The sequence below is a fragment of the Mesocricetus auratus genome, unplaced genomic scaffold (genome assembly GCF_017639785.1).
Source record: "Mesocricetus auratus isolate SY011 unplaced genomic scaffold, BCM_Maur_2.0 Super-Scaffold_100022, whole genome shotgun sequence".
Lineage (NCBI taxonomy): Eukaryota > Metazoa > Chordata > Mammalia > Rodentia > Cricetidae > Mesocricetus > Mesocricetus auratus.
The window spans coordinates 619,406-636,680 of NW_024429203.1; the positions used below are offsets into that span (position 1 = coordinate 619,406).

At 42.6% G+C, this 17,275-nt stretch overlaps 1 protein-coding gene across 1 annotated transcript in view; it reads right to left on the minus strand.

Annotated features, from left to right (window-relative positions):
• The window catches only part of LOC101823746, a 72,591-nt gene that overhangs the window by 31,078 nt on the left and 24,238 nt on the right, over window positions 1–17,275 (minus strand). The window contains 5 exon segments of the mRNA XM_040730231.1: window positions 11,922–12,058; window positions 16,758–16,983; window positions 16,985–17,023; window positions 17,025–17,202; window positions 17,205–17,273. Coding sequence (XP_040586165.1) covers window positions 11,922–12,058; window positions 16,758–16,983; window positions 16,985–17,023; window positions 17,025–17,202; window positions 17,205–17,273 — 649 coding nt within the window.

Below are 17,275 nucleotides of genomic sequence, written 5' to 3' on the forward strand. Positions count from 1 at the left end.
TAGAAAATATGGGTAAATGATCAGGGACCTCAAATACAAGCATAAGCAACAGAATACAAGAGATGAAAGAGAGAATTTCAGGTGTTGAAGATTCATCAGTCAAAGAAATTTTTAAATCCAACAACACATGCAGGAAATCTGGGACACCATGAGAAGACTGAACCTAAGAAAAATAGGGTCAGAGGAAGAAGTCTAACTCAAAGGCACAGAAAATATATTCAACAGAATCAAGAAGGCCATGCATATTAAAGTACAAGAAGATTACAAGGCACTTTGATCCAAATAGACTGGGTCAAAACAAAAGTCCCCTTGCCACATAATAATCAAAACAACAAACATACAGAATAAAGAAAGAATATTAAGAGCTGCAAAGTAGAAAGGGCAGGTATTATATAAAGGCAGACCCATCAGAATTACACCTGACTTCTCAATGGAAACAATGAAAGCCAGAAGGTCCTGGTCAGACATTATGCAGACACTAAGGGACCATGGATGCCAGCCCAGATACTATACCCAGCTAAGGTCCGAATAATCACAGATGGAGAAAACAAGATATTCCATGATAAAACCAGATTTTAAAAACAACTATCCACAAATCCAACCCTACAGAAAGTACTAAAAAGGAAACATCAACCCAAGGAAGTCAGCTACATCCATAAGAACACAGGCAATAGATGAGCTTACATCAGCAAATCCCAAAGAAAATAATTGAACACACAATGCCATCACCACCAACAAAAACAAAACTAACAGGAACTAGTAATTACGGGTGATTAAGATCCATTAACTGGTCTCAACTCACCTATAAAAAGACACAGACTAACACATTGGATACAAAAACAGAATCCATCCTTCTGCTGCATACAAGAAACACACCTCAACCTCATATACAGGGTCTTAGCCCAACCACAGAAGGTTAAGCTGGATCCGAAACAAGTAAGTGTGCTGCTCACCTGTTTGCCAGTCTTGCAGAATCCTGGAGACAATCCAATGCAGTGGGGAATCTAGTCAAGCAGGACTCATTTATTGTTCCACGGTGTCTTATAAAGGAAAAAACCACGGAGTTGGAAAACAGCCAGCCAGTGGTTTTAAAGGTCAGCCTATCATGTGCCTAGGCGCCTTACGCCTTACCTAGAAAACACAGGCTGTTCATGCAGTGACCTCATTAGGTTCGGTCTAGGCAACCAATCATCTTTTTTTGTAAACAATTCAGGACTCACCCTCTTGACTTCCCCTCAGCGCCATCTTTGACTGGCTCGTGTGCCCTACAGATTGCCCCTTTTTTTTGTTTTAGACTATGACCCACCTCATTTCAAAGAATGGGCCATTTAGCACCTCTGCAGAGGTTAACCTTTTGCCAAGGTTCACTCAGAAGGGAGATATCCTCAGGGTTGAGCCTATATATGCAAGGGGTTATCAGTTGGATCTCTTGAGTCTTTGTTCTGATTAGTCTGACCAGCCTATTGAAAAGGCAATGCCCAACGACAGAAATTAAGGTTATTACTATAAAGGAACACAACAGGGTGGAAACTGCCTTATCCAGGAGTCTGTCCCTATTTTCTCACACCTCCATTGTGCACAGTAGAAGGTGTCCACCCCACCCCATTTGGGTGTTTCCATTGCTGTTCTATTGCTCCCCAGGCATATGTAAAAGTCAGTGTCTCTTAAGGCTGCCCTATTGGGAACATGTGAGCAACCCAGGGATTGGGGTTCCAATACATGGAGCAGGTGGCACCCCCCACAACCCTCCACATTCAGACTGTTCTTTTTTGTGTACTTTTTTATTGTCATTTTTATTTTAATTTTAAATAGCTTGTTTTACATGTCAATCCCAGTTCCCTCTCCCTCCTCCCGCACTCCCCTAACCCCCCCCCTCCAACCCTATTCTCAAATCCTTCCACATAGGGGATATCTAGAGTCTGTCATTTCACTCTGGGTAGGGTCCAGGCTTCCCCTAAGAGTCCAGGATGAGAGAGCATCCCTCTTTGTGCTATGGGCACATGATGACTGTTTGTATTCCAGGGATAGACACTGATCCACAGCTCAGGGCCCCATAGGTTGCCCAGGCCTTCTCGCTGACACTCACATTTGGGGGGTCCAGATCAGTCCCATGCTGGCCTCCCCGCTGTCAGTCTGGGGTCCAAGAGCTCTCCCGTGTTCAGATCAGCTGTCTCTGCTGGTTTTGCCAGCCCAATCTTTGCCAATTTGCTCATCACTCCTCTCTCTCTGTCACTGTGTTCCTTGGGTTCAGTTCAGTGCTTAATTGTGTGTTTGCCTCTGCTTCCATTAATAACTGGATGAAGGCTCCCTGATGGTTATAGACATCAAGTTCATTATCAGGAATGGGCATTCGAGGTGGTCTCTCCACTATTGCTTAGCTTGCCAATTGGTGTTATCCCTTTAGATCACTAGAGGTCACTATGGTGCCTGATCTGTCTTCTAACCTATGATTCCCTCTTCCCCCTATTCTACCCCCGCCCACTCAACTTCCTGTTCCCCCATGACCAACTCTCTTCCTCTTCTCCCCCTCTCTTCTTCCCAGCTCCCACTCCCCACCACCCCTCGCCGTGTTCCCCATCCATTCAGAGGATCTTGTCTCAGTCCTCTTCTCTTGGGTACTATGCATATATGCATATCTTTTAGGTTCTTTCCTGTTTCCCAGACTCTCTATCAGTGGAAGTGCAGACTGGCACTATCCTGATCCATGTCTAAAATCCATATATGAGTGAGTACATACCATGTTTGTCTTTTTGCAACTGGGTTACCTCACTCAGGATAGTTTCTTCCATTTACCTGCGATTCCAAGATTCCATTGTTTTTTTCTGCTGAGTAATACTCCATTGTGTAAATGTACCACATTTTCTCTATCCACTCTTCAGTTGAGGGGCATCTAGGTTGCTTCCAGGTTCTGGCTATTACAAATAATGCTGCTATGAACATAGGGGAGCAGATGCCCTTGTTGTATGAATTTGCCTCATTTGGATATATGCCTAAGAGTGGAATTGCTGGGTCTAGTGGTAGATTAATTCCCATTTTCCTGAGGAATCTCCATACTGATTTCCAAAGAGGCTGTATGAGTCGGCGCTCCCACCAGCAGTGGAGGAGTGTTCCCCTCTCTACATCCGATCCAGCATAAATTGTCTTCGGTGTTTTTGATTTTAGCCATTCTCACAGGAGTAAGATGGTATCTCAGAGTTGTTTTGATTTGCATTTCCCTGATGGCTAAGGATGTTGAGCACTTTCTTAAGTGTCTCTTGGCCATTTTAGCCTCCTTTATTGAGAATTCTCTATTTAGTTCTGTACCCCACCTTTTAATTGGATCCTTTGGTGTTTTGGAGACTTGTTTCTTGAGTTCTTTGTAAATTTTGGAGATTAGCCCTCTGTCAGATGTAGGGTTAGTGAATATCTTTTCCCATTCTGTGGACTGCCTTTTTGTCTTTTTGACTGTGTCCTTTGCCTTACAGAAGCTTTTTAGTTTCAGGAGGTCCCATTTGTTAATTGTCGATCTCAGTGCCTGTGCCACTGGTGTTATGTTTAGGAAGTGGTCTCCTGTACCAACTCGTTGAAGAGTATCTCCCACTTTCTCTTCTAAAAGTTTCAGTGTGGCTGGATGTATTTTGAGATCTTTGATCCATTTGGACTTAAGTTTTGTACAAGGTGATAAACATGGATCTATCTGCAGTCTTCTGCATACCAGTACCCAGTCATGCCAGCACCATTTGTTGAAGATGCTTTCTTTTTTCCATTGTACAGTTTTAGCTTCTTTGTCAAAAATCAAGTGTTCATAGGTGTGTGGGTTAAAATTAGGGCTTTCGATTCGGTTCCATTGGTCTACCTGCCTATTTTTGTTCCAATACCAAGCTGTTTTCAGAACTATAGCTCTATAATAGAGCTTGAAGTCAGGTATGGTGATGCCTCCTGAAGTTCCTTTATTGTACAGGGTTGTTTTGGCTATCCTGGGCCTTTTGTTTTTCCATATAAAGTTGATTAATGTTCTTTCCAGGTCCTTGAAGAATTGTGATGGAATTTTGATAGGGATTGCATTGAATCTGTAGACTGCTTTTGGCAAGATTGCCATTTTTATTATGTTGATCCTACCAATCCAAGAGCATGGGAGATCTTTCCATTTTCTGGTATCTTCTTTGATTTCTTTCTTTAAGGACACAAAGTTCTTGATATACAGGTCTTTCATTTCCTTGGTTAACATTATCCCCAGATATTTGATGCTGTTTTTGGCTATTGTAAAGGGTGATGTTTCTCTGATTTCATTTTTAGTCACTTCATCATCTGTATATAATAGGGCCACTGATTTTTTTGAGTTTACCTTGTATCCTGCCACATTGCTGAAGGTGTTTATCAGCTCTAGGAGTAACCTTGCGGAGTTTTTTGGGTCACTTATGTAAACTATCATATCATCTGCAAATAGTGAAAGTTTGACTTCTTCTTTTCCTATTTGTATCCCCTTTATCTCCTTTTGTTGTCTTATTGTTGTAGCTAGAACTTCAAGTACAATATTGAAGAGATATGGAGAGAGTGGACAGCCTTGTCTTGTTCCTGATTTTAGAGGAATTGCTTTGAGTTTCTCTTCATTTAGTTCGATGTTAGCTGTTGGTTTACTGTATATTGCTTTTATTATATTCAGGTACGTTCCTGCTATCCCTGATCTCTCTAGGACCTTTATCATGAAGGGGTGCTGGATTTTGTCAAAGGCTTTTTCAGCATCTAGTGAGATGATCATGTGGTTTTTCTTTCGTAGTTTTTTAATATGGTGGATTACATTGATAGATTTTCTAATGTTGAACCATCCCTGCATTCCTGGGATGAAGCCTACTTGATCATGGTGGATGATTTTTCTGATGTGTTCTTGAATCCGGTTTGCGAGTATTTTATAGAGTATTTTTGCATCGATGTTCATGAGGGAAATTGGTCTATAGTTCTCTTAGTTGTGCCTTTGTGTGGCTTGGGTATCAAGGTAATTGTAGCCTCGTAAAAAGAGTTTGGCAGTGTGCCTTCTGCTTCTATTGTGTGGAATACTTTGACGAGTATTGGAATGAGCTCTTCTTTGAATTTCTGGTAGAATTCTGCACTGATGCCATCTGGGCCTGGGCTTTTTTTGTTTGGGAGACTTTTGATGACTGCTTCTATTTCATTAGGGGTTATAGGTCTGTTTAGATTATTTATCTGTTCTTGATTTAGTTTTGGCAAGTGATATCTATCCAGGAAATTGTCCATTTCCTTTAAATTTTCAAATTTTGTGGAGTACAGATTTTCAAAGTATGCCCTGATGATTCTCTGGATTTCCTCAGAGTCAGATGTTATGTCCCCTTTGTCATCCCTGATTTTGTTAATTAGCATGCTCTCTCTCTGTCTTTTGGTTAGTTTGGACAGAGGTTTGTCTATTTTGTTGATTTTCTCAAAGATCCAACTCTTTGTTTCATTGATTCTTCTCAGTGTTTTCCTGGTTTCTACTTGATTGATTTCAGCCCTCAATTTGATTATTTCCTGGCGTCTCCTCCTCCTGGGTGAGTTTGCTTCTTTTTGTTCTAGAACATTCAGCTGTGCTATTAATTCTCTAGTATGACTGTTCTCCAGTTTTTTCATGTGGGCACTTAGTGCTATGAACTTCCCCCGTAGCACTGCTTTCAAAGTGTCCCATTGGTTTGTGTATGTTGTGTCTTCGTTCTCATTGAAATCGAGGAAGTCTTTAATTTCTTTTTTTGTTTCTTCCTTTACCCAGGGATGGTGCAATTGTGCATTATTCAATTTCCATGAGTTTGTAGGTTTTCTGCAATTTGTGTTGTTGTAGAATTCTAATTTTAAAGCATGGTGTTCAGATATGATGCATGGAGTTATTCCAATTTTTTTGTAGCTGCTGAGGTTTGCTATGTTGCCAAGTATGTGGTCGATTTTAGAGAAGGTTCCATGTGGTGCCGAGAAGAAGGTATATCCCTTTGTATTTGGGTGGAATGGTCTATAGATGTCTGTTAAACCCAGTTGGGTCATAACTTCTATTAGTTCTTTTGTTTCTTTGTTAAGTTTCTGTCTGGAGGTCCTGTCTAGCGGTGAGAGCGGAGTGTTGAAGTCTCCTACTATTAGTGTGTGAGATTTTATATGCATTTTGAGCTTTAGTAATGTTTCTTTCACGAATGTAGGTGCCTTTGTATTTGGGGCGTAGATGTTTAAAATTGAGACTTCGTCTTGACGTATTTTTCCTTTGATGAATATGAAGTGTCCTTCTTCATCTCTTTTGATTGATTTTAATTTGAAGTCTAATTTGTTAGATATTAGGATTGCTACGCCCACTTGTTTCTTGGGGCCGTTTGATTGGAAGATCTTTTCCCAGCCCTTTACTCTGAGATAACGTCTATCTTTGGTGTTGACATGTGTTTCTTGTATGCAGCAGAAGGAAGGGTTCTATCTTCCTATCCATTCTGCTAGTCTGCGTCTTTTTATAGGCAAGTTGAGGCCGTTGACATTGAGGGATATCAATGACCATTGATTGATGATTCTTGTTTGTGCTTGATTTATTGTTAGTGAAGTGATTTTGTGTAGTTTCTCCTCCCTTTTTCTTTTGGTGTTTTGTAAAGTGGGATTATATATTGCCTGTGTCTTTGTGAATGTAGTTATCTTCCTTGGATCTAGGTTTTCCTTCTAGCATTTTCTGTAGAGCTGGATTCATGGATACGTATTGTTTAAATCTGGCTTTGTCATGGAATATTTTGTTTTCTCCATCTATGGTAATTGAGAGCTTTGCTGGATATAGTAGTCTGGGTTGGCATCCTTGTTCCCTTAGCGTTTGTAGGACATCTGTCCAGGATCTTCTGGCTTTCATCGTTTCCATTGAGAAGTCAGGTGTAATTTGGATAGGTCTGCCTTTGTATGTTACTTGGCCTTTTTCTTTAGCTGCTCTTAATATTTTCTCTTTACTCTGTAGGTTTGATGTTTTGATTATTATATGGCGAGGTGACTTCTTTTTCTGGTCCAGCCTGTTTGGTGTTCTGTAAGATTCTTGTATTTCATAGGCATATCTTTCTTTAGGTTAGGGAAGTTTTCTTCTATGATTTTGTTGGATATGTTTTCTGTACCTTTGAGTTGTATTTCTTCACCTTGTTCTATACCTATTATTCTCAGGTTTGGCTTCTTCACGGTGTCCCATATTTCCTGGATATTTTGTGTTAAGGATTTGTTGGTTTTGAGATTTTCTTTGGTTGACGACTCTATATCCTCTAATGAGATTCAACACCTGAGATTCTCTCTTCTATCTCTTGTATTCTATTGGTGATACTTGCATCTGTAGTTCCTGATCATTTACCCAGCTTTTCTATTTCCAGCATCCCTTCATTCTGTGTTTTCTTTATTGTTTCTATTTCAGCTTTCAATCCTTCAACTGTTTGAGTTGTTTACTTCATTTTTTTTTGGTTGTTTTTTCTTGGTGCTCTTTAGATTCTTTGAGAGATTTGTTTATTTCTTGAATTTTCCCCCCATTTCATGGATTTTTTGTTTGTTTTTTCTTCTATTTCTTTAAGGGGTTTCCTCGTTTCTTCTTTGAGGGTCTCCATCATCTTCATGAAATAATTTTTAAGGTCTGTCTCCTCTTCTTTGTCTATGTAGTGCTTTTCGGGTCTTGCTGGTGTTGGATCCCTAGATTCTGGTGGGGTCATGTTGGTGTTTCTATTGCTGAGTGAGCTCTTATTCTGTCTTCTTCCCATCTCTTCTTCCAGTGGGTGCTGGTGGGGTCTTTCCGTCTCCACTGGTCTCCTTCCTTCCTGCAGCTGAAGCTGGGGATGCTGACACGGAGTTTGGGGCCTGGAAGGGCTGATGTCTTTCCTGAAGCTGGACTCGCTGGGGTTGGGGTCTTGGAAGGGCTGATGTCTTTCCTGTGTGGGTGGGTCTTCTGGATGCCAGGAGCGGCCTGGAAGATCAAGGGGATGGGTGTTGGGCAGGGGGTCCTGCCGGAGACCCAATCTCACCTGAAGCTGGACTTGCTGGGGTTTGGGGCTTGAAAGGGCTGATCCAGACCATTCTTGATGAAGAAAGGTCCAGTCTCCCACATCTCAAGATCACAGCCAGGTCACAGAGGTTGAAGAAGAACGTGGGCCATCAGGTCTGGGGGACTGCCTCATTCGTGGTGCTGTTGAGGACATCTCCATTGGCGGTATCCATCACCATCCACGTCATCTTTATGAGATGATGAGGATTCTGCTGGGTGATCACTGGAGCAGTCAGCATCAGTAACAGGAGAATCAGAGCATTCAGGAAGTGGGACATCATCTGTAATTTTTAAAGAACAAAGGAGTTTCTCAAGGATCCAATGTCCTTGGACATGGTTAGGTATCTATCATTGTATTGGTCCTCTTATTTCGGGAGATGAGCCTTGACCACCATTGTCACTTCCTCTCCTTGTTGGTCAACCTGTTCTTGGTCATCCTCCTGCATTGTGAGAACAGGCAGGAATTTTAGATTTCTGGCTGGAAGCCAGATGGGTGCTTTTTCCCCTAAGGGTTAGACACAACCAAATCCTCTTCCCATTGTAATTAACATTCACATCCCATTGGGATGTTAGAAGGTCTTTCATTTGTCATTAACATGGGGTTTGGCGTTTAGGTGGCTCCAATGTTTTTGGAACTTAGATTCAGTTGCTCCCTTAAAAAATGAAATATTAATAGTAAATTCAATCATTCCTAGTTGTAAATGGGGGCTGATTCCCCCTTTTTGTTTTAAAAGTTTTTAAGATATTGATGGCTTCTTTCCACAATTCCTGTAATATGTTTGATGTGCCATTTATTGAAAAATTATGCCATGGAATTACTGGCAAAGCAATGGCCATTATCAGTCTTAACCTGGTTGGGTAATCCTAGGGTTGTAAAACATTGGAGGAAATGTCATTGAGCAAGTTTGGTTTTTTTCTCCTGTATGTGCAGTGGCCCAACAACCCCCTGAATAAGTGTCTGTGGAGACAAAAACATACTTCTGTTTGTCAAAAGCTAGAAAATGAGCAACATCAGTTTACCAGAGGATATTGGACTGTAGACATCTAGTGTTAACTCCTGGCAGCTATAGAGGGGGACATGATCTGCAGGTGTGAACTATCTCTCTGAAAAAGAGGAGTCCATTTGCACGACCCATAGAGGCAATCAATCAATACTCCCCATAAATCCTTCTAATCTGAGAGTTAGCCTGAGCAAGCCATTCAACATTCGCCACCCATGTGGGGACACCAGACCTTGAGCAGAAACCCACTTCCCCTTCGTCCTGGGAGCAGGCAACTGTGAGATAATGTTTACTGAAAACAATTCAGTGCTATAAAGCTCTTGATAGGGCTCAGATAAGGGCTCCCTCACTGAGGCTAGATGCTTCTTCCTGCTCCCTGCGGTTTCTCCCCGATTCTGGGACCGGAGATTAAACCACCAGCCAGGAGGGTGAGAAGTCTGGGAGAGCTGTGAGAGGTATGTGAGAGCTCGGTTGGAGAATTGTATGTAGATGGATGGCAGAATTCTTTAAAAAGGGAAGCGTTTTTTTCTTGGGAAGTTCTCTAAGCCATCTTGGGGAGTTCTCTAAGCCGACTTGGGGAGCATAAAGTTTTCTAAAAGCAACCCACCGGTCTCTGTGTCATCTATCTCGTCCACCTCGCTACATTCTCGGATGCAGGCTGCACAGCAGGTGCGACAACCCAGAAGGGGAAGACAATGGTATGGGGGTCTAGCACATAGTGTCACTGTCCTTTATGATGCAATCAGCAACCTGATCTGCCTAACAGTAGACGGGGGTATTCATCCCACTGGGGTATTCCTCCCAAAAATATATAGATCCATTCTAACAGCTCCCCATCCTATCAGAACCACTGTAATTAGAGAGGCTCCAGCAAACAGCCAGAGGGACAAGGGCTTAGTCATCAAATCCTTAGAGAGGTCTTTTGAAATATAAGGAGCATCTCACAGTGTTCCTTTGCCATAGTTATATTATCATGAGGTCACTTGTCCTTTAGCAGGGCATATAGGGGTACCAGGTCTTCTGTGGGGATTGACACCCATGGTCTCAGCCAATTAATCTCCCCCAGTAAGCGCTGGAGCTGGGTCAGGGTCATAGATTCAGGCACCTCCAGAACAGGCTTAACCGGGCTAGCCTGTGTCAGCATGAGGTGTGACCCAAGTATTTTGAAGGGGGGCACCTTTTGGATCATTTCTGGGACAACAGTAAAGCTCTTTTTTTTAAGCAATCGTAGTACCTGTGTCGCAAAGCCCTCCAGATATGCTGGATCCCGATGCCCCAAAATTAAATCATACATATAAGCATATATTATTAAATCCTTTGACTTAAGCATAGACCTTAAGAAAGTAGCAAGATACTGTTGACAGAAAGCCAGGCTATTAGTCATTCCCTGTGGTAGCACTGCCCACTCAAAAACTTGATCAGGTTTGGAATAATTAAGTGAAGGAACAGAGAAGGCAAATTTATAAAAGAAGCAATCTTTAATATCAATTATCATAAATGTATATTCTGTGGGAATAGCAGGAGTCCAGGGCATGCCCCTTAGGAAGTTGCCTGCTAGTTCCATCCTCTCATTTATCTTATACAAATCTTGGAGCATGTGCCAAGACCCGGATGCCTTTTGAATTACAAACACCAGGTTGTTCCATAGGCTCATAGAATGGCGGATATGTCCCAGTCTTAATTGTTCATCCCTACCTTATGGGAGTGCTAGCAGCTTAGGTTTAATCAGCGGCCATTGCTCCACCCATACAGGTTTTCCTGGTACCCCTCTGATAGGCAGCACGTGGGGGGCAGTGGCCCTCATGATTGGGGGTGTGCCCAGATACACCTCCCATGTTCCCCCTGTAGTTGTGGAGGTTGAAAAATCCTTCTCTGTGACTCCCTTTAGGTCTTCTCCCACCCTTTGTGTCTCTTTCTCTTCCTCATAAAAAGCCCAATGATCTGTGGTCACAACAGCATCCATTTGGCCCAGCATGTCCTGTCCCAGCAAGCTGGCAGTAAGGCTTTTGACCACTAAGGGGCGTATCTTTCCTTGGTCCCTATCTAGGCTGGTCCAGCACATTAAGGTCATTGTTTCTCTTGATTAGGAGTCACCTTCCACCTCCAAATCTGAGGGCCCAGGTGCAAGATCCCAAGTGGAAGGCACTTCCTTCTCCTGGAGCACTGTCCTGTCTGCTCCTGTGTCTACCAAACTGAAATTCCTTAAAGCCTATAAAAAACAGTCATTTTTGAATGAAGTCCTTTAATCAAGGGGACAGTCCAGTGTGCTTGTGTTTTCAGAGCATGAGACCTTCCTACATTTTGAGAGGCTTCCTCCCTTTTTTAACGGGGCTGGAGGCTGCCCCTCCTCTAGTTTAAAGACTTCCCCTCCAGGTCAAATTTTGATCTACAGTCCTTCTTACAATGGTGTATACCTTCCTGCACCAAGGGAATAGAGTGGAGGGGGGCTTAACCCCTCCTGGCCTGTTAGTGGGGGGAGGATGTTGAGGACAGTATCTTTTAAAATGTCCCTCCTTCCCACATATAAAGCATGTCCCTTTTCCAGGTGGCCTCGAGAACCCTTGACCCTGGTTGTCAGGGCCTGGGTGATGGCCTCCATCATGGCGGTCATCTGTGCCTGTAAGGCCAGGGCCAGAGACTAGGATTGGTGTTGTTGGGTACCTACATCTTGGGAGGCTACCACCCATCTGCTCAAGAAACTGTCTTTTAATCCCACACAGGCCATTCTATCATCCCCATTCATCCTTTCCCATACCAATAGTCTGATAAATTGTTCTCTGAGGTCTTCAGGCGGCAGCTTGCACTGAACGCTCTGTTGTGGGTCCATAAACTTTGGCAAGGGCTCGCCAGACCTGCCTCACCCCAGCCATGGGGGACTCAGTAGGCCCATCATCCAGTTTAGCCCAGGCATTCAACCTAGCCTGCCTCACCTGATCCTGATTCGGCCCAGGGATCCCTGCTGAACCCTAGTGGAGTAACTGTCTCCCATTCCCAACAGCATAGCATAGGTAATAGAGATGGCAGGGTTATCTTGCCTATTTGCCTCAGCTCGTGCCCTACATTCCTCCTTTAAAAAGGCACACCATTTGATAAACTGAGAACTAGCCTTAGCTACATCCAGTCAGGCCTTAAGGATGAATGGATGATAGGCCATGTCCTGCAACAGGGTCTGTGCCCAAAGGGAATTACAGCCATCTTCCATCACAGCCTTGCAGAGCTCTTTAAGATCCTTGGCCTCCCCTCGGCAATCTCTGGGGCCTTGGGTAGTAGAGCAGTGTTTACCATGGCGTACAAATGAACTTTGGGAGCCTATTCCATATGGAGGGATCCTTTTCAGCCTGGATACATGGGGGAGGGCCTATGCCCTGTCCCAGATGAAGTGACAGACTCTAGAGATCCCCCATGGAGAGCCTCACCCTCCCTGGTGAATTGTGTGGGAATTGGAGGGGTTGGGGGGATAGTAGAGGGGCAAAGGAGGAGGGTAGGAGAGGGAGCTGGATTGACATGTGAAGCAAGCATGTTTCTAATTTAAATTAAAAATATATTGGAAAAAAAAGATCCTTAGCCTCCCTAGGACACCAGTCTAGAGGCCTGCCTGACCCGGGGGCCAAGTTTACAGGAAGGCTTGGGGGGCCCTAGTTGCATCCTCCTATCTCTCCTTGATTGGGTAGACCTCCACATAAACAGGGCATCTAGGTCTTGACCTGCCTTTGTCCAGTCGATCATTGGTGTCCAGGTCCTGCAGATTTGCCCTGAGGGCAGTATAGGGGAGCCTAGCCTCCTTGCTCCTGGGAGCGAAAGGCAGGGGTCTGGAATTATCTGGGATGCATGGTTCAGCCCATTCCTCCTCTGCTTCATCTTTGGCAAACCTCCCGGGTACTTTTCCTTCTCCCTTCTTACTGAAAATAGAGATACCCATACTGAGGGTCTCACTTACCCTAAGAGATTGCTTGGCCTCAGCCGAGTTTAGGCCCTTTGTGCCCCAGGTTTGGGTGACAGATGCAGGGTTTTAGCCCAACCACAGAAGGTTGAGCTGGGTCTGAGGAAGAGTAAGTGTGCCTCACCCAGAGACAGACGCAGAAGGGAGTCTAGTCAAGCAGGAACTCGTTTATTGTCCCACAGTAAGTGTCTTTTAAAGGAAAAAAAAAAAAAACCACAGAGCAGAAAAACAGCCAGCCAATGATTTTAAATATCAGCCTATCACTTGCCTAGGTGCCCTACACTTTACCTAGTGAATATGAGCTGTTGATGCAGTGACCTCATCTGGTTCGATCTAGGCAACCAATCATCTTTTTTTTTGTAAACAACTCAGGACGCGCCCATCTGACTTCCCCTCAGCACCATTTTTGACGGGCTCATGTGTCCTACACTCACAGACAGGCATTACCTCAGAGTAAATGGTTGGGAAAAATTTTCCCAATCAACTAGACCTAAGAAGCAAGCTTGTGTAGCTACCCTAATATCTAACAAAATAGACTTCAAACTGAAATTAGTTAAAAGAGATTAAGAATGTCATTTCATATTCATCACAGGAAAAATCCAACAAGATGAAGCCTCAATTTGGAGCATCTATGCCCCAAATACAAGGGCACTCTCATTTGTAAAAGAAACATTACTAAAGTTGAAATCACACATCAAGCCCCACACACTGATAGTGGGAGATTTCAACACTCTGCTCTCACCACTGGACCAGTCTGCCAGAGAGAAACTTAACAGAGAAATAAGAGAACTAACAGATGCTATGACTCAACTGAACTTACCACCAAACACAAAAGAATATACTTTCTTCCCAGTACCTCATGGAACCTTCTCAAATATAGACCATATTACTTAGTAACAAAGCAAGACTCAAAAGATACAAAAAAATTGAAATAACCCCACTAATCCTATTGGATCACCACAGCTTAAAGTTAGAATTCAACAGCACTATCCATTTCAGAAAGCCCACAAACACATGAAAATTGAACAATGAATCACCACTGGGTCAAGGAAGAAATAAAGAAAGAAATTAAAGATTTCCTAAAATTTACTGAAAACAACCACAGAGCATACCCAAACTTATGGAAAACAATGAAAGCAGTGCTAAGAGGAAAGTTCATAGCACTAAATGCCTACATAAAGGAGCTGGAAAAAAATCCACACTAGTGAATTAACAGAACAACGAAAGTGCTAGAACAAAAAGCAAACTCACCCAGGAGTAGATGGTAAGAAATAATCAAATTGAGGCCTGAAATCAATAAAATAGAAACAAAGAAAACAATACAAATAATGAGACAAAGAGTTGGTTCTTCGAGATATTAAAAAAAAAATAGATGACCCTGTATCCAAACTAACCAAAAGACAGCAAGATGATACCCAAATTTTAAAAATCTGAAACAAAAAGAGGGACATAACAACTGACACTGAGGAAATCTAGACAATCATCATGTCATACTTCAAAAACCTGTACTCTACAAAATTAGAAACTTTAAGGAGATGACCAATTTTAAATCAAAAATAGAAAAGCAACATAAATACACCTATAATCCCTAAGGAAATAGAAACAGTCTCCCAACCAAAAAAAGCCCAGGCCCAGATGGTTTCAGCAGAGAATTCTACCAGATGTTCAAAGAGCTAATACCAATACTCCTCAAACTCTTCCACATAATGAAAGTAGAAGGAACATTGCCAAACTCTTTTTATGAAGCTACAGTTACCCTGAGCCATTATGGGGTTAGGGAGAAACCTAGTGCTAGATAAATTGTCAGGAATCCACAAGGATGACCCCTGTTAAGACTCCTAGTAATAGCAAAGATGTCTGAATGGGCCTTCCCCTTTAATCAGATTAGTGACTACCCTTAATTGTCATCATAGAACCTACATCCAGAAACTGATAGAGGCAGTGACCCATAACCAAGCACTGGGCTAAGCTCTTGGACTTCAGCTGGAGAGGAGGAGGGATCATATGAATAAGGGGGGGTCAAGACCATGATGGGGAAAACCAGAGACAGCTGACCCAAGCTGGAGGGAACTCAGACTTTGGATTGACAGCTGAGGAACCTGCAAGGGACTGAACTACACCCTCTAAATGTGGGTGACAGTTATGTGATTTGATCTGTTGGGGAGGCTGACAATCACACCAGGACATATCCAAGGGACATTAGCTCACTCCCTACGGTGGGATACCCTACTCAGCTTTGATACAGTGGGCAGGGACTTGGTCCTGCTACCACTTGGTATGCCAGACTTTGTTGACTCCGAAAGGAAGGCCTTACCCCTTCTGAGGAGTAGATAGTGTGTGGGGAAGGTAGGGGAGGGAGCAAATGAGGGAGGGGGAACTAGGGTTGGGGTGTAAAATGAAAAACAAATATTTTTAAAGAATAAAAAAAGAATGCATCACCAATTCCAGGGTGGGCTTTTCAAGTGGCACAACTGCCTTTGAATTATGCTCCTGAATATAATCCTAAATCACTATTCTATTGCTGTGAAGAAACATCACAACCAAGACAACACTTATAAAAGCATTTAATTGGGGGCTGGCTCATAGTTTCAGAGATTAGTCCATTATCATTTGGCAGGAAGCATGGCAGTATGCAGACAGACATGGTGTTGGAGAAGTAGCTGAGTGTGGTATATCCTGATCCATAAGCAGAGTGAAACTGGGTCTGGCTCAGGCTTTTGAAATCTCAAAGCCTACCCACAACACATCCTCCAACAAGGCCACACCTTCTAATCCTTCTCAAATAGCGCCACTCACTGGTGACTAAGCATTCAGATACATGCACATATGGACCATTCTTACTCAAAACCACCAGAAACCCCTAACATTTGCTCCTATAAGTAACCTACAATAAGTTCAGTGACTCACAAAGCTCTATTTGGATGGAATAATTTCTGTGATCTGTTGTCACTGTCCTACATAGGGCAAATAACTGTTATTCTGACTGCCCCCCCAAAGCTAACACAACACAAATCATTAGTACACATACACTGAAGCATTCAAACCATCACAAGTACATCTATAGAGTCACCTAAAATCCATGGCTCTGTAAACACGTGAGATCTGAGAACATATGGAAACATTTGCCATAATCCATACATGTAATTTGTATTCAGTGTGAATCACATTTAACAAAGGTAATGGAATACATTTTTTAGGTCTAGTATTTCTTTTCTTGAAGTTATTCTCTACTGTGAGATCACAGGTGAACATTAAATTATTTAGCAGGCATATAACTGCTACACATATCATATCAATAGTATTTTCTCTATTGTAACTGTTCACATACTTAGCAAAACCTGAGAAAATAAAAAAAGTTTCCATGTTACACTGTATGGTCTCCTCCTTGCCAGATTGTACGTAGACTCCAATTACTTTTCTAGCTCATCACATTCATGGGGCATCTTGAGTGTAAGGTCCTTATGGATTTTAAGATTTATTTTTAATGATGTGTATGTCTGTGTGTGAGGCACTTGCAAGTGCAAGTGTCCACAGAGCCCAGAGCCATCAGCTCTCCCTAGAGCTAGAGCTATAGATGGTTATTATATACTGATGTGAGTAAATCTGTTAAGCCATTTCTGGGACAACTGACTACCTGTGCTAAGCTCAACAATGTGAATACTTCTTAATGGACTTTTCTCATTCTTTACATGGGCATCACTCTGTGATTGTTTATGTCCCACATGATCAGAATAAAAGTGAAGCCTTTCTCATATTCTTTCTATTTACAGTTTACATCCCCTGAAGTATGTATGAACAGCGGAAACTTTCTCAGGTCCTAATAAACATAGGGTTTCTATACAGTATGTGTTCTTAAGTGTTTATTAAGGGCTAAGTGCTCAGTAAAGGCTTTCCCAGAGTTCTTACATACATTGGGCAGTTCTCCAGGGTGCACACTCATGTGACTACAAAAGTTGGAAGGATGCCTAAACGCTTTGCCACATCCTAGACACTCAAAGGGTTTCTCTCCAGTGTGAGTTCTCAAATGTACATTAAGAGATGAGGAGGAAACATGCTTTCCCACACTGGTCAAGGGGTTTCTTTCCTGTGTTACAGATGTGAGGAAGGAATGAAGGCATTATGACATCCTCTGCATTCATATGACTTTTCCCCCAATGTGAGTTAGTACATGCGCAGTAAAGCTAGTGTGGCTACCAAGGCTTTTCCACAATCCTTACTTTGATATGATTTTAATACAGTGTGAATTCAGAAGTGCATCTTAAGGCATGCAAATTCCTAAAAGATTTTGTACATGTCTTATATTCAAAAGGCTTCCTACCAGCATGAGTATGCTGAGTTAAGAAA